The sequence below is a fragment of the Pinus tabuliformis genome, chromosome 2_1 (assembly GCF_031772625.1).
Source record: "Pinus tabuliformis cultivar Carrire ecotype Pingquan chromosome 2_1, CPIR1, whole genome shotgun sequence".
Classification (NCBI taxonomy): Eukaryota; Viridiplantae; Streptophyta; class Pinopsida; order Pinales; family Pinaceae; genus Pinus; species Pinus tabuliformis.
The window spans coordinates 739,567,330-739,585,846 of record NC_142299.1 but is presented as its reverse complement, the minus strand read 5'-3'; the positions used below and the strand labels follow the sequence as shown (position 1 = coordinate 739,585,846).

General features: G+C 37.5%; 1 protein-coding gene across 3 annotated transcripts in view; it reads left to right on the top strand.

Moving 5' to 3' along the window:
* The first annotated feature begins 6,860 nt into the window (after window positions 1–6,860).
* Window positions 6,861–18,517, top strand: part of LOC149202706 (varicose-related protein-like) — a 385,050-nt gene continuing 373,393 nt past the window's right edge. The window contains exon 1 of one of the 3 annotated variants that reach the window (XM_089403225.1): window positions 6,861–7,222. In XM_089403225.1, coding sequence (XP_089259351.1) covers window positions 7,124–7,222 — 99 coding nt within the window. In that variant the 5' untranslated portion in view covers window positions 6,861–7,123. The remainder of the gene's footprint in view (window positions 7,223–18,517) is intronic. The other 2 variants (XM_089403224.1, XM_089403226.1) reach the window with 2 other exon arrangements.

The window sequence follows — 18,517 nt, the reverse complement described above, 5'->3', positions numbered from 1 at the left end:
ATGACCCATCTGGCCTCCAAAATCTTCCACAATAAGATAATCTAGAAGATGGAGGAAAATTGATCGTTTAATTAATGATTCCCGCAATCAACTGAGGAATGTTTTTTTACAACCAAATCCTAATGTTTATGCTCCATGTGTGATTCTTTCATTCCATATCTAACTTAATTTGATTCTCTTGAAGCTGTTGGTTGTCTTTAACACCCTGCACCCACTCTCAACTGCCCAATTGATGACACAAAATTTGAAATTGGAAGGGTGCCTTCAGGAGCGGAAGATTGATGACCCCGTTTATGTTATAGTGGGATCTTGCAGGTTGTTTAATATGCTTCCATATTAATCATGTTCTCACAACATTGACAATAGTAATAGTTCCACTCGAAACATTCTTCACAGTACTCCAAATGGTTTTCTGGTAGTTTCCTCCCCCGCCCCGTCCCCCCCTCCCTCGCCCCGCACAAGTACAAAACATTTTGATGCAATTGGTGGTTTATTGAAAAATTACTTACCTCATTTGGCAGGCCAATGCTTGCTCTTATTGGATGCTTTCAAGGTGTCTTTAACAAGAAGAATGAGTAGGAGGATGGCAACTGTAGTCAGACCCAACAATTCTAGAAATTTTGGTGTAAATATAATTGCCATCTTTTGTTTTAGTTGCAATTTTTGTTGGACCACACTGGCGCCCCAACTGCTCCACATAAATTATATTTTGTACTTCACACAATCATATCTCACAACTAAAATGTCCAAATAGAGGATAGCAAAGTAAATTCAACTAACAAAGTGACTCCAAGCAACTATTAGTGGAAAAGAAGCTTGAATGATCTCTGCCTCCAAAACAACAAACTAGTTGCTCCCATGTATATTATACCTCATTCTTTTTGCTTCCAAACCAGAAAACTATTAGACTGTCTATTAAAATGTTTCAGACTCAAAAACTACTAACATTGATGCGCATGCACCCTGCGATTAGAGCCATGGACAGTTCTAACATGAAATCTAACCTGAACCAAGGAGTCCAATCTAACTTCATCGTCAAAGTCCTCTAGTTTTTTCCAGTTGTACTGTTCACTTCCTCTATAGTTGTTTCTCTGTAGTTACCCTATCGCACAACAACTTACAGATAATCTATAGCCATTATTAGAAGAGAATATGACCATGCCTTACAAGAGCTCTCAATTCATGTTCCCCATCCTTTTCATGGGAGTGGTGTTGAGGAGGACAATGCGAAAGGGCTATACCTTTCCACATAGACACTCACTATATAATCCTTCGAAGGGGTTATAACGCCCCATGGGTCATGTCATTTAGACGTAATAATCATAATCATGGTGTAATAAATATTTTTAAGGGCATTGAATTTATTTAAAAAAAAAAAAATGCAACTTCAATAATGAAAATTACAATTCTAGCAATTTTTTTATAGCTATATTCTAATGAGATCATTATAAAAATCCACATTGTAGGATGTTTAGATTTATTTAAAATCTAGTTTTTTTTGGCTTCTATATATATATTAAAAGTCTAGTACATACATGCATCATAGCAAATATAATAAAAAAAAATGTAGAGTGCCTAGTAGGCAAATGTTGCTAGATATCCATATATACTAATCCTAGTAGCAAATATAGATCGAAAATCAACTGAAAGTCTGATTGCCCCTCAGAATATTACTCAAGATAAGAAAAACTAGTATTACTGGAATCATTTTTATGGAAGGCTAATCTCACCTTCTTCTCTAATGTGATGATCTACTATAAGTTTGTAATGCATGATCCCATATTGCCCCTGAAGACCTGCTTTGGATATCTTGTTTGCTTCCTTATTGTCCTCTCTGAATACATGTGTCATGAAATAGGAAGTGAGAGAGGCCAACACCTATTTGATCTTGTGGATCCAGCTAGCTAGTAAAGGTGGGTCGAATGCATAGTGTCCCATAATAACTTCAATAAGAGTTTTTGAGTCTCCATAGATGTTGATAATATTCAACTATTTTTCTTTGGCGAACCAGAGAAGCCCCCAAAGAGCCATGATTTCAGCTCTAGTGTTGGTACCAAGACCTCCATTCCAATGTAAGTTGTATATGATGTTATTTTCAGGCTTGAGAACCGCTCTACATCCACACAATCCCCTTTGTGATGCTCAGTCGAACCACCCTACAGGAAAATTGATTGTAAGAGAAGATATTTTCTTCGCATAGATTTGAATTGTATGTGTGTGTAAAGGAAAGGCTCCTACCCATGTGATCAATTTGTAGTAGATTCTATTTAAATCAATTGGATTTCCCTCAAATATATGTTTGTTCCTTGCAATCTAGATCTCCCAAATTGTATATATGGGCATCACTGATTCCCTAGGAGCGCGTGCGTACCATTGAGAAATAGAATCTTCCAAATTTGTAGATGAGAACTGTGGGATGTTCAAGAAATATGCAATTTTCCCCCAAATCCGAGTAGTGGTTAGACAAAGAAAGAAAATGCGATTTGCAAATTGTAATGAATTTCTACAAAAAATGCACATGCTAGGACCCTAAAAGCCCCGCTTGAGTAGATTATCCCATGTCAATATTTCATTCTTCCATACTAGCCAGATAAACAAAGTGATTTTAAGAGGGATCTTCAATTTCCATACCTTGTAAAACCAATAAATTTGTTGGAGATTGAGTCTCTGAGTGATGTAATATCTATAAGTTTCAGCTACCATTGGCGCCTGATTGTGCATCTTCCCGCTCCAAGTGATATTGTCTCCCCGGGGTTATGGAAAAGACCCGCCTCGCTGAGAGAAGTGGTGAATTCTCTCCAATTGTTTTCATACTGTCCAGTCAGTCCCAATTCTGAAGCTGATTTCCAAATAGGACAACCATATTGGAATCTGCTAATCGCTTGGCTCAGGAAAAAGATTCCTTTTCTGTTGATGATTTCCAAAGTGTGTTCCTGTAATTTATGCTCTCCATTCAATCCTTTGATATTGTGAGTGCCTATAATAATTCCCCCCCCATCTCCAAAATCCCACACCATCCTCATTCGCCACCATGGAAGTATCTTCAAGTGGCTCCTCCAGATTATGGATCCATAATTCCCGGGTGTGGTATTATTTCTGAATAATTCTTCCATTGTGTGATGTATCAAATATTTCAAATGAATGATATCTTGCCATATTCCACTACCATTAACAACTCTCCATAATGATTTTGTAAGTAGAGAATTTCCAAAGGTATAATTATCTAACAGTGCCCATCCTCCAAATTCCTTTGGAATAGTTAAGTCTGACCATTTGCATAGATTCATCTTAGGAGTCCCTAAACGGTTCCAGAGAAAGATGGTCATTATAGAAGTAAATTTTTTGACAATAGCTCTAGGAATCCTGAAGAAATGTGCCCAAAATACAAAAATTTGTTGTAGTGCCGCCTGTACTATAATGGATATGCCTCCCAGAGAGAGGAATCTATGAGTCTAGTTTGATAACTTCTATTTATATTTATCAACCAACCAAAGCCAATCTAAGTTCCTGTACTTGCATGGTTTGATTTTGTATCCTACGTAGGATATATTGTCCTTCACTGGGGCTTTGGCTACTCCAAAAATATCTGCAATGTAATCAAAATCCGACATATCCCCAACAGAGTAATATAAAATAGATTTGCTACCATTTGTTTGGAGCCCAGAGGTTGCTCCATATTTGGAAAAAATATAGTGCAATGCAATCCATTGTGCTCTAGAGATAATGCCAAATGTTAAAATATCGTCTACAAAGAACAGGTGAGTGATATTGACTAAGCATGTAATTTGAATTCCATGAAAAATACTATAGGACTGAGCTTCTTTGATTTTAACACTGATACCATCCATGACAAGTAAAAAAAAATAGAGGGGAAAGGGAGCATCCCTGTTGAAGAAGGCAACCCGCTTTGAAGAAGTGTGAGGGAAGTCTGTTGATGATCACAACAAAGCAGGTCGAGGTTATGCAGGCCATAATCCACTCCATGTTATGCTTTTAGAGGCCAACCTTGTATAAAATGAGCCTTATGTATGACCAATCAACACTATCAAAAGCTCCGTGTAAATCAATTTTCATTACCACAACTTCCTTCTTCTTTGTGTGAATAGTATGGATGGACTCTTGTGCCACTGTTATCGCATTGTGCATCTAGCGATTGTTAAGGAAACCAAACTGTTCTCTGGAGATGTGAGTGGATAAGACCAATTTGATATGTCTAGCAATTACATTTGAAATGATTTTGTATAGAATGATGCAGAGGGAAATATGCCTATATTCCCAGAAAGTTTTTGGGGATGAGTTCTTTGGAATGAGTGCGAGAAATGCCAAATTGATTGCTCCCATAATCTTCCCTCCTGTTTTAGATTCTTCAAAAATCTCCAGAAGGCAGCTACCCAACAGTTCAAAGAAGTGTATAAAGAATTGCACGGTCCATCCGTTTGGACCTCGACTTTTATCCTTAGCAGAGGATCCCAAAGTCTATGAAATTTCCTCCAAGGTAACAAGACTGCATAGTTCCTCATTTGTGGCATTGTTAAACATATTGGGATATCGGTTTAGTGCCCATTCTTGATCAACAAATTCAACATCTTACTTGGCCTGATAGAAATGTTCAAAGAATTTTACAGCTTCAATTTGTATATCCCATGTAGTATTCTTGATATGCCCCTCCGGAGTTTCAATCTGCCAAATCATATTATAGTGTTTTTGATGAGTATCGTACTTGTGAAAGAACTTGTTATTCCAATCTCCTTCCCAAAGCCAAGTAGCTCTGCTCTTAAGTCTCCAAGTAATGTCCTGAATGTTCAATATCTCATTTTTTCTTTCTTCCAGTGATCGCAAATGGTCTAGATCCTACTGTGTTGGGATTTTTTGTTCCAATGACATGCCAAGTTCAAAATTTTTCCGAGAGATATGCTTCAGTTCCGCAATCATCTGCTGTTTTTTGGTCCTCTCCCAAGTTCTAGTTCTAGATTTAATAATATTGAGCTTATATACAAGGGATTTCATAGCCGAATCCTCACAAATGTTTGACATTTCAGACCAAAGTGTGCGAACCAGATCGTTGAATTCAGAGTCATCCAACCATACTTTGTTAAATTTAAATGGGATCCCCTTTCAAACATTCTCCATCCTCTAGTTGAGTAAAATAGGAGTGTGATCTGAAATATAAGTCATGTGAATAGATGACTTCAGGTATCCCAACTTTTCAATCAAAACCTCTTGAACCGAGAATTTGTCAAGTCTTTTCCGAATGTGTTCTTCTCCAGATCTTCTATTGTTCCATGTTGGAGTGAGAGGGTTGGGACAAATGTCAACCAGATGGCTCTCCGCAAAGAGATTGTATAGCCTATCAGACACACAATATTACAAGCATTTGTGCGTCCTTCTTCATGGGTAAGAGGTTAAATTACAACCAGGGGTAGTATTTGGTTTCATGTAAATGATCATGGTTAGATGCTACTAAAAAACACATGACCCATTGAAGGTAGCCTCAACAATAACCAAAAGGATGATAAATTTTTGTTGATACTATTTAGACTAAATTTGTTTTTTGATCCTAATGCAAGAATTAAATTGTTTTTAATTAGTTAAAAACTCATTTTTTTGGATGTAGGAAAACATATTAATGATCCAAAACCTAGAAATATATAGTAAAAATAAAAATATACTCCTTACAAACCACCAATAAATTATTTTAAATAATCTAATATTATTTTTAAATAATAAGAAATAAAATTACATTTACTTATAAGATCTAATAATCACTATCTTATTATCCATTAATAATTAAATTTAATAAATTTTCTAAAAACAATAATCATCTAAATATTTATAAAGACTATTTTATTATCCATTAATAATAATAAAAAAAAAAACAATACTCATCCAAATAATTTTCATAACACTAATTTATTATCTATTTATAATTAAATTTAATAAATTTTATAAAAACAATACTCATCCAAATAATTTTCATAACACTAATTTATTATCCATTAACAATTAAATTTAATAAATTTTATAAAAATAATACTCATCCAAATAATTTCATAACACTAATTTATTATCCATTAACAATTAAATTTAATAAATTTTATAAAAATAATACTCATCCAATAATTTTCATAATTGAATTATATAATAATAAACTCAATATTCGACACAACCAATCGAGTACATGTGTCTTTTAAGTGGTTACATAATCGTCAAATCCCAAATTAGGTTATCTTTATGAGTGCTCAAACCACAACTGTATTACTTAATTCAGGAAAAGACCAAAACGCCCTCGTTTTATCAAACTTAACTATCGAGATTTGCCTTAATAATTTATGAGCTAAAATGCCGATGTTTCAGTGATTAGTAAACATGTGATGATCAACTTAACATAATAGTATGTTATTTTATTATATAAAATATGAAAATATAATGTGAAAGGCACCTGAAGCTAAAAGCATTCTTCGCCGACACGCGATAATGATGAAGAACATGCATGCGTGTCGATCACAGGATAAAGAGGGTGCTAACAGCTTGGACCCTTTATTGCTTTAAATTATAGACATGTGAAAGGGGTCTTTGAAAATGGTAAGGTAAAGACAAAGCCTCAATTTATGGCGACGACGACGTGGCGCGTGACGAGGACGGAGGGGACAGAGTGCGAACATTTCTACCAGAACAAATGGGGAACACATTCACTCATTATTTAAAGAGTAAGTTTAATTCTTTCTTGACTTTGGGGTATTGTCGTGTCGCAATCATTACCCTCCCTGTTAGTTGATTTATAATAATAATATAATGAAGTTATGCTGGAAGACGGAAGGAATCGATCCTGTGATGTTGAAAAACCACGATCAATTTCACACTATTTTCGGCGAACAATTTGCCACGAATATGGCGGATCCCGCCACACTACGACAGGAAGTGACCTCAACATTGATTTCTGTGAACATGACTTTTGATACATTCATACGATCAAAATGTCACATTAATCGCTCCTGTGCAATATATATTTAGTCAGAAATGGTCGCTGGCTGGCTGTGTCTGAGCTTTTACCTCAACAGTGCCTTGATCGGGACATTTTATGCGCGAGCTTCAAGTATAAGTTTATTCTGCGGCGTTCGTTCAAATGTTTCGTCAAAAACCCTCGGAAATAAAAAGACAAGGCTTCTGCGTTCGTATTCCAGTGTTGCAAGGGACCTTCAGGACGGAGAATTTTCAAGAACGAGTGAGTTATTTTACGGTGCAAATTGATGCCTGTTTCTTCTTCTTTATTTGTTCCTCTGTTTCTTTATTTGTTCCTCTGTAGCGGTTTCTTTCTCTGATCGTAAGCACAAAAAATGTAGAAGTTAACGACATTTACAGCCAATTCTTTCCTTTAACCAAAACACTAAAATTAAGGACAGCTGAGGAGGCTGTATATGTTAAAGCGTAAGCTCGAATATGTCAACTTACCTCTGCATTTTGTTCCTAGATCGTCTTAGATTAAATTCTTTGGTTTCCTGTGATTTACCAAAGCACGTAGAACGGTATTTGAAGGCGATAGGTAGCCGTTGCTCTTAAGTTCGTTCGCAGTTGAATTGAGGTCCATTCAAGTATTTTGTCTTTGTTTCTCTTCAGCTTTGCGTGCTGCTTTTTGTTTAAGAATAATCCAGTAATTTCTTTGGTTTTCTGTCATTTATAATATCTGGCAGAGTATTTTAAGGAAGTTAAGAGCCATTGTTTTTATTCAATTAAAGTTATTTGGCAGATGAATTGAGGGAAATTCAAGCATTTTTGTTTTAGATCATATCCAGCGTCGTGCTGCATTCCGTTTAACAGTAATTCAGACTGTCTTTCGATGAATTCGTAGGTTTTCTATCTGAGTTCGAGCCATTTCCTTAATTCTAATATGCAATACGGTTTTGAGCTGAATTCTGAGTATCTGCCTGTGAAGTTGTAGTTTTATACTCTGATTCGAGCAATTTATCTAGTTCTAATGTGCAAGACGATTTCGAGCCGATGAATCTCGGGATATTTAATTAGGGGCGTTCTGCATTTTGTTTAAGAGCAATTTTATGTCCAGCTGAAGCTGCGTTATGTGAAAGAGTAATTTGGATATTTTTTAGATTGAATTTGTATTTATTTTGGGCCCAAGGAATTTAAGTAAGTTTTGCTAGCCATCGCTTTAATTTAATATTGATAATATTCATATTGGACCGAGAACTATAGTGAATCAAGGCAAAACCAGCTATTTTGTATTTTGTTTATGTTCAGCTGCCTTCGATCATAAGTAATAAGGAAATTGAAATTTGGTCTTAATTTTTAGGTTTTCTGTGTTTTTTCATGTGACACTCAATAAAGAAATGGCTAGACATCTCTCTAACATAGATTATAGGTCACTTTAAAACTCCTTCAATCGAAGTATTTTCGGTTTGCTTTATTGTGCTAACCTGCACAGGATTAATGTGCTGAGTGGTACATGTGTAACGTCCATGTGTACTGCTGATGCTAGCTAAATTTTGGTCAAATATAATTTCAAAATAAAAATAAAAAAAACCAGCCTGGGTCCATCTTATTCCTGAATATAGCAAGTGCTGAGGAGGATTTGATCCTCTTAGTGCTTGATAGATCCAAAGCTAAGATGGGTCTAGGATGTTGTTAAGTTTCCTCCTGCATTTCACCAACTGTAAGTTGGATTACTGTTTACTGAACCCTCATGTTTTCTTGTCTTTTCAAAATACATGGCAATGTGTTTTCATGGAAATTAAATAAATTGCCAACAATACTTGGTTTAGGTGAAATTCCATTAGCATTTGAATTAGATTGATTTATCTATTGCTTGTTTTAATTTAATCTTCTGATCTAGCTCTGTCTGGAAAATAAAGTAAAGAAACTATCAATTTGCTGTTTGTTTCCTGTACTCACTATGGGGATAATTTGAACACATTTCATGGTAGAATTGTTGGGTATATGTATACACCGGTTTGTATATGTGTTGGTTACTGTACATTAAATGTTAAATGTTAGTAACACATGACGTACATTTAATTAATATGATGGCTAGCTTGTTAAACCACCATAATTGTACAAGGTCCTATAAATGATGTCACGTGAGAGTTTGTATATAAAACTATATGTGGGAAGCTTATTTTGATTTAGGGCATCTATGAAAAATCTATGTCGGAAGCTTATTTGATGTAGGGCATCCATGAAAAAGCTATGCATGGAGGAAAGCACAAGAAAACCAATGAAGTTTGGTGGGCTAGGTGAAAGCTTGACAGGAGACGGGTTGCAACCACATAGAAGTGAAGGTGTAGTATGTCATTCATAGGAATGTGAGAAAAGCGCATGATAGATTAAGGTGCATGAGTATGAGAAGCACTTGGCATGGTGAAGCACATTAAGGGTGCATGATGGTGATAGTGTTGAGGGAAGTTGAAGGGTCGTATTATCGCCTAAGGAGGCTAGAAGACCATGATATCATGTAGTTAGTGATGGATCTTGCTATTTCTACATATTTTGATGCATATTCTTCCATTAAGGAGAAGCTTTTGAGGCATTTCATATTCCACAAGGCAAAATTGCATATTTGGAGGCATGATTCCCATATGGACCTTTTGTAAACTTACAAGAAAAGGGAGAAACTTCTAGATGGATGGCTTGCATTGTAACAAAGAATATTTTAGGAGTGCCCTAGCTTAGGAGGTGACAAATGGCATCTATTCATGACTCAGGGAAGAAATCATGGCAGATTTTAAGGTTGCTACACCAAGAGAAGTCTCATATGAATTTTAAGTCATTTTTTGTAAAGAGTTCTAGATGGTAGATACTTCTAAGAATATTTTAATGGAGGCTTTTAGGAGGTTTTTACAAAAACTATTAGAAGAAAACACGGAGGAGGAATCCATTGGGGTTTCTAATAATATTTTATGGGAAGTTTCTAGAGTGGCACTTTTCCCTGTAGGCTTTTAGAGTTTTCCTTATGCTATTGAGCCTTTTGTATTTTCTCAATAATATTTTATTGTAAAATGCTTGAGGAGGAGCTTTATGAAAGGAAGAGAGAGCTCTCATTTGCTGGGCATGGTTGGAATTATGGGAGTTCCCCTCCACACTTAGTTGAAGATCTTTTGGGAGGAAGAAGTGAAGGGGAATTCTAATGTGAGGTTCTTCATCCTTCTTTTCTTTTTCTTGGGTTGATTTGATTGCTGAAAATTACTTGTACAAATCTGCTGAAATAATCTTTGTAGAAGGGTAGTTTTGCCCCAAGAAGAAGACGTTAATTTTGAGGTGAAACCCTCCCTTGATCTTCTTGTAATCATTTTGTTAATTAAAGGTTTTTTTGCTTTTGTAGTTTCTTTGTTGGGACTGTCCACTCTTATTTGAGGGCTGTCCTACCTAGGGTTTCAAGGTGAATGTGTGGCATGTCTAGGGCCTAGGCTCACTTGATCTTGTGGCAAAATCATTCGTGAAGACTAATGTATCATTGGCTGATATTTTATAAAGAAGGCTTCTTATTTCTGTCCACTTTGTTTATGGTTTCATATGTGGCTGCGCTTTAATACTCCATGGTTACACATGATAACTTTGTTGATTTTATACTTGTTGTCAGGAGCATCTTTGGAAGGGCCCTCCTTTAATTTTTTTCACATTGTTAAATCCATATGGTCAGTTTGAGAATGTTTGTAACGGACGAACTACCCCATCTTGCATGTTGTTTGTACTCTCTTGAATACTGATCTTGACTCCGTCACCCATTTGATAGGCATTGGTCCTAGGAATCCATCATCCCATTTATTTCTAAGTTATACTGTACACATTCTTTCTAGGTAGTAGGGATTTCCCCCACTGTGTTCGAGGAGAGCTGGTCTAAAGTCTGAGGAAGAGTTGTTGAGGTGTAGTGGGAAACCCTCCTAAATGCCTCTAGGCTTGTACTTTGTTCAGGAACTTGAATATCTTCAAGTGCATGTTGAGAGGTAATAAGTTGTCTTCACATGGAAGATGAAGTGATATGCACATGTAAGTGGTGATATTGGTGAAGTGGTTGAGGAAAATGAAATGAAGCAACATGAAGGCCCAAGGACTAGTATAATAGTTGCAACCATGAGGGAAGATGGCGAGTCACCCAAGGAATTGGATAGTCAGGTCAAATAGTGTAAGAATAAATAGGATGGTGACCAAGAGGATTGGGTTGGTTAGGCCATCTTATCGTAGAAAATGGACATAGATTTGTGTGTCTACAGTGTGTAGGAGTTGGCCATTAAGCTCGAGTAGGGCATTACAACATGTGATTATAAATATGTACATGTATTCATATTTCTGTTAAATATTATGAGTAGTCAAGTCTCCTTATGGGTGTGTATTCTAATTTTGTACACTATTTATGTGATTATTGATTATTGAAGCTTGTAGAATAGATCTTTGTTTTAACATTATTCGTTGTTGTTCATCGACATGGTTTGTAGAGTTTGAAAATTTGGTTGATTTGGGCATGTTATACCTGTAACGATGCCATTTGGTAATAGAGGGGATTTAGAAGCTCTAAAGTATAAATGATGAAACAAATAATATTATTAATGTCCAACAAATGACCAAAAATTAGGTTAATGGGTCTATGAAGTACACTTAAAGATGGTAGTTTGTGGGAGTGCACTAGAATACTATTAAAGCGAAATAAAATAGAAAAAAGATAAAATTTACTAAAAAGGTCCCATATTAAAGAAAGGGCTAAGAGAAAGAAAAAATGAAAGAAAGAAAGAGAGCTTTACATAATGTGTTTAGGTTAGAAATAGGAAGTTGTAATGCCCCCTATGGATTAATTGACCATGGGAGGACGAAATAGCCTATCCAACCCCATAGGCTATAGTCTTGATAAAGGAGGAAATCTCATTTTCCAAATGTTTGGGGAAACATTGGATGAATTTTGGGTCGGTTGGGGCAAAGAAGGCCAAACTGGAGGTTGCATTGCAACCCCTCACATTTTAGAAACCCCATGAGGGAATCTATAAAGAGAGGAGAGTTGGACTCATTTTGGCAATGGTCTATTTGGATTGGAATATCTCTGATTTTCTTGAGCTTGAGGCTTTGACGGTTTTAAGACTCCTTTTCTTTATCTAGTTTTGGTGGTGAAAGATTCCACCCTAGCTAGTCTTATCTAAATTCATTAGTGAAAGATTCCACTCTAGTCAGACATCTTTCTTCAATAAATTGTCTTAAAACTTTCTTGTTTTGGCACAACACAACAATTGAAGCAACTCTGTCCTCGTTTAGTATGTAAAGAAGTGTCCTTCTCTGTGGTTAATAAGCCTTGTTTCAGGAGCAACAAAGTGTTGAAGGAGCAAGGAGGTTGAGTCGTGAGGTAACCCTGTGATTGAATCGCAGGACAGGGCTACAGGGCCACAGGTAGGGCAACAAGGACGACGGCAGCAGGAGGATCAGAATTTCTATTAAAGTCCGTGAATGTCGGCGAATATTTAGAGCAACGAATGCTTCCCTGTGATTGGTCAACAATGGTCTAGGGAAACAAAGGCTTCCTTGTGATTCAATTAGTTATATAATAATAATTCAAAGGGTAAGAGTTGTAGTAGCAACCCAATAATAATTCACCTAGGAATTCTATCCTCTGCAAGAAGTGTGGCCAAGAGAACACTCTTGAAATACTATAAGGGTTTTTGTTCATTCACCAGATCTGGAAAGATAGAATAAGGAGTAAGGGTTGATACATTAGTATTAGATTTAGAGTCTTAGGTTACAATAAATATTGGATTTCGTAAACTATTTTCTTATATGAACTACTTGTGCTTTCAAAGAATGCTATCATAACCAGATTGATCATTGAACTAGTAGACCTCTCAGACCGAGAATTGGTTAGAAACTTAGAACCAGACTGGAATTGGTAAAAAAACCGAAGTAAAAAACCGGTCAACCAAAAACACATTAAAAATTCAAATTTTAATGAAAACCACATATATTCATGTGAATCCATATGAATCCAAACCATTTATACACAAATAAGTAGAAGTTCTCATTTATAGAGCATGTAAGGGTGCACATAACCAAAAATTAAATCGAGCACAATCCATCTTTGAACCGAAAATACATAAAAAAAACAAGACCTGGATGACCTCTAACATCCAAAAAAAGTCATGCTACGACAAATACCTACATATCATCAAAATATTTGCCTATATTGTAATCTTTGTCATCAATATCACCCTCTAAGCATTAAAATAAGATAAAAAAAATGCTTAGCATGTCAATTCATGATTTTGTTTGAGTGATGGGTACATTTTTAGTAATATCATGATAGAGGAGTTCAACAATCAATGCCACTAATATCAAGGTACATAGAGGGATTGGTGCTTTTGATAAAATGCTAGTTCAATACTGTCATATAGGACAAGATCCAATGGAAACATTGTAATCTCCCCAATTTGAAATCCTGAAAAACTGTTAGGTTTGCTAGATTTCTAGTGAGATCTAAAATTCTACTTTCTCCATAAGTTGGAACCACTCTCAAACATCTTGAGTCATTTCATGGTAATGTTAAAAATTTAAGTAAATGGATGAAAATGAAAGATAAAGGAGAATGTCACTTTTACTTTAAGAATTTAATATTACCATGAATTGCATAGCAATAGTAGGGCCACAGGCTTGAATATTAGGCACCTATTATGGGCTAGTGCCCAACTAAGCCAAAATTAAAAGAAAAAAGTAAAACAGGCCTTGCTGTGTTCTATGCAGCTTTATCGAACTAGTTCTGAACCGACCAGTTCAGTGAAAATGGCTAGTTCGATATCGAACCGGAAAAAAACGGTGCAAGTCACTGGATCAAACTGGGTTTTGCCTCAAAATAGTCGGATCGGGCGATTCAAACTAGTTCAGTCCGGTCCTAATAACACTACTTTCAACAATTCTATATTGGCAAATTACTGGTTGAATGTTTCTTGGGAAGTCATCCCTAACTTACTGGTTATTGAAGAATCATTTTGTTGCGAGAGACAGTCATTGTTGTTGTAGAAACTAGACTGTTGGTGTAATACACTAGGAGTAGTAGATATGCTGAGACTGTTGTGAGATTTTTGTGAAAGAGTTATTGCATAATTACATTGTTACGCACTATATCTTGTCTTTGCATAGAATTGGAGAAACACTGTGAAATTTAGTATAATTCATCTTATGACCGTGTAGCCCTAAGGGTAAAAATTACTCTAGGACATTACAAAGGTACTTGCCAACACATCAACCATTGCAAAGGCACTAAGACACTTTCTAATGATGTTGTTAATAGAAAGTTTGGGGATGGAAGGCCTTGGTTGGGTGACCCTACGAGGAGCTTGGGTGCGACAAGCAAAGATTCTCTTAGGAATTGAATCCAAAGGAGAAATCTTGTAGTGGGGGTCTGGTTCTAGTTATATCTTTGAATTGGTCCATGTTGAGGGTGTGTACGACTATTTGACCTCATAGTAACTTGATTGACCCTATAGCTATCCATTGCATAAGGTATCATCGATTGGCTGCTTGTTGTATAAGTGTTTGGATGATATGCATGTCTGCAATTTAGAACAAAAGTGGGTTAGAATAAGGAGGTGATTGACTTGACATGGCAGGATCTAGAGGAAACATGTAAGGTCAATAGATCGAGAGCCACCACCTCATGCATGTGTAGAACCAAACATCTTTGGTCCAAGGATTGGATGAAAGTGGAGAGAGATATTTTTGAATCTTGGAACAAGTAGCAATATCTATTGGAAATCTTGTAGTAGATGGTGCACCTAAAATTGAAATGCTTTTCATATTCCACCTCTTGTAGCTGGCATAACTGAAATCCTCTCCTCTTGTAGGAAGCAAGGATAATGCTCAATTTTAAGTTGATGGGAACAAACATTGAAATTTTCAAGTGGGGACTTGAGACCATGAGACTAGTGATGCATTGAGTATACTTTTGGAAAATGATGAGACCATTTTTTAAGTGTAGAAAATGATCTAATTAAAAGGCCATCTTAGGGACAAGAATCTAGGAAGGAGAAAACTAGGTAACCTGCATGCAATGTTGATAAATGCCCTCCTTGTTTACCTTGTTGATCTCTTGCTTAAGGGGGAGCAAGTGACCTAGAGCATCTAGAGAATCACTAAAAGGGGGGAGGTGTTTTCTAAAAATGTTGATGGATTGAAATAGGGAGGAAGCCTTTGATAACTAGACATGTCTTTGTCCCAAGAGTGTAGAGGTGATCTCCACTAAAGAGCAAATTATTGATTTAGGGTATCTCTCATGTACTATCATTGAATTTTCCATGGTGCTAACCCTATGAAGGAAAGAAAAAAGTTTGAAAATGCTCTCAAGGTGCATTAGATGGGAACCAAACTTAGCTAGCATAATAGCTTGAGGGATAGTCCACTTGCATTGGTTCATCTTCTATCATGAGGGTTGTATTCACTTTATGTGTGCCCAATGAATAGGTCATAACCTTGGACCTCAAACCACCACCCCATAGAGAACAATTGATAGAGTCAAAGAGGTGAATCTTAGTCAAGATGACTTGAAAGTGAATGTGGAAGCATTGGTGCTTGAAGATGGAAAGAGACTCTTACCATTTACTATGTTGTGGTTGGGTTGTAGGTCTCAAATTGAATCTAGGACTAATGAATTGGATACCCACTGCTCACATAAGCTTCATTTGAGGTGATCCAAATTCCACTTCCTTTGTAAAAGCAATGAAAATACGATAGAGCATTTTGACATATTGAAGGCCTCAACCTTAGTTTTGTTGAGGTTTACCATCAACTCCATCTGGTCACAAATGTTTGCAAGAGTAATAGGCAAACAAGAGGATGGCAAACAAAACTTGATGTAGGAGGTGGCCATCATCTACATGCATGTGTTTATTGAGGTGGGCCTCCAACTCATTAATGTAAGCCCCTAGTAAGGTTGGTGAAAGGGGCCATCCTTACTTAACCCCAACAATACTCCTTGGAAATTAGAAAGGCCTCGAGATCTACAAAGCCTATTAATAACAATTTCATATAACCTCATGATGGTTGTGATGAGTGATTTGGGGATTCCAATATCATGAATCCTTTGAAACAAAGAGACCCTCCATGCAAAAGTCTTTTAGAATTGCACAAAGCAACATAAGATGTTGGAAGAGCATTGCCTAGTCTTGTCATTGTTAATAAAGTGTAACACTGTGATCTATAGTGTGATAATCTCTCTTGAGCCTTGCTTGCCCATTGACATATTGTTTGTTCCTCTCCAAGCAATCTGAAAACCTCATATTCATGACAAAGGCATAAAGCTTGGCAAAAATATGCCCAATCATGATGGTCCTATAGTTATTTGGATCTAAGATGCTCCCCTATTTGAGAAAGAGAATCAAGAGAGGCTAAAGTAAGACAATAGGGTGTTGATTTGGGGTAGCATCGAATGTGCTCTAGCCACGAAAATTGGTGGAGAGGCTAAAGCACATGAGATCTCCAAGACGCAGAAATGGTTTGGGCAGAATCTAACCGGTTTGGGAGATATTAAAATAATTAATATTTTCAATGGAGTTCCTAAGTCTAAACTTAGGAAAAATAAAATATTAATGGGTATTAATATAAAACTGGGCTAGAAGGGTCCAAAAGTCATGGATCAAGCCAAATCTAATCTTAGCTATTGATTGGAGATTTAATCTTGGCCGTTGATGGACCAACGAGAAAAGTATAAGAGGAAGCTTGAGGGATAGTTGGAGAACACACCGAGAGAGATCAAGAACTCGATTTCCTGGGGCAGGGTTTGCTGAAGAAATTGAGTGAGTGATCAAAGTTGCAGCTGAGGGGTAGTGAATACATAGCAGAGAGGTAGAGTTAGTACTAAGAGGATCAGCGCAGAAGCTGGGTGAGGTTGACGCAGAGCCAGTTAGAGGCCACGTAGAGCCAGCTAGAGGCCACATAGAGGCAGCTAGGAGTTGTGCAGAGCCAGAGAGGGCCAGCGTGTGAGACACAAAGGCTCCAGAGGCTGACGCAGAGCCCAAAGAGGTTGACGCTGGGCCAGAGAGACTGACGCTGGGCCAGAGGCTAACGCAGGGCCTAGAGGCAGCGCTGGGAAATTTTTCGTGGGACAGACTGGAGCTGGAGAGCTAGATAGGGTGACACAGTCCCTATTAGAGTGACGTAGAGCAGCAAAAGTTGCATTGTTGCTGTGGGATCATTCATCCGGTGATTTAGCCATAATATCTGTCTCAGACTGAGAGGTACTACTGCCGAGGGCTTTCTCTGTTGGGTGAGCCATTTCTAGCACCCAGGTTGTATTATGAAACTGCATAGCTGCACCGATTGTATTCTGAAACTGCATAATAATAAAAGCCCTCTGAATAGCTGCATCGATTTTCTTGCATTGGGTTTTTCCGGGGACATTAGTCCAAAAACAACGGTGTCACTTGTGTGCTTGTTTACTTTCAGTTGATGTTTTGTATGTGTTGATACTGTACTTGTATTTATTTTCAGTATTTACATGGTAAAAAACTTGTTAAGTAATTGAATAACTAGGAAGAAATAAATCAGATAGTACAGGAATAATTTCTAACGGGTTAAACTTAGAAATTCCAACATGGTATCAAAGCATGGTTGCAGATCATAGGATAACTGAAGGCATCAGCCGAGCAGAGCAGTAGCAGCAGAAAACAACTGTCCCAAGTGATAGAAGCTGTTCCTAGCAGAAAGCAGCAAGGAAGGGGTGACGCAGAGTGCCTGTGTCATCAGTTCGAGCCAGGAGGAGGATCAGCGCAGTGGCAGAGAGGAGCAGACCTGACCTACGTAGTGCCCGGTCATCTTTCTCAGCCAGGAAGGATTGACGCTGTGGCCAGGAGGTGCAGATTTTGCTGGTGCCGGGATTGCGCAGAGCCTAGAGGCTCAGTTCTTCAAGTTGCTGAGGTATAGGGGGCTGCAGATAATTTGCGGAGCGAAGCTGGTGGGGTACTGTGGTCAGAACAGTACCTAACAAGGCAAGACCAAGGAGGAGGGATTTCCAGAAAGGAAATCGAGACTCAGAGGGAGTCGAACCAAGGACTTCCAGGAGGGAAGTAAAGAGACTTAGAGGAGTCGGAAGAAGAGCAACAAGATGGCAGTGAATGGGCTGAGAGATCAGGATAGACTAGACGGAGCTTCCAACTTCATAGTCTGGAAGGCCAGGATCTTGTCCATTCTAGACAGGTATCACATCAAGCACTTCGCCTTGAAAACGATAGCAATCCCAGTTGACCTAGCTGAAAATGAGAAGTATGAGGAGGCAATGGCTAGGGCAAAGTGCATCATCCTTGATGGGGTCAAGGATCATGTGGTGCCACATATTGCCGAGAAGGAGATGACAAATGAGATGTGGGAGGCCTTGAAGAAATTGTATCAGCATACTTTCGTGTAGAGGAAGATGTTACTTGAAAATCAGTTGCAGTCATACTAGATGTAGAAGGGAGAGCAGATAGATGTCTTCCTCAGTGGATTGAAGGAGATCCGTGATCAGCTAACTTCCATAGGGGCCACGCCGGATCAGGAACTGATGGTGAGGACC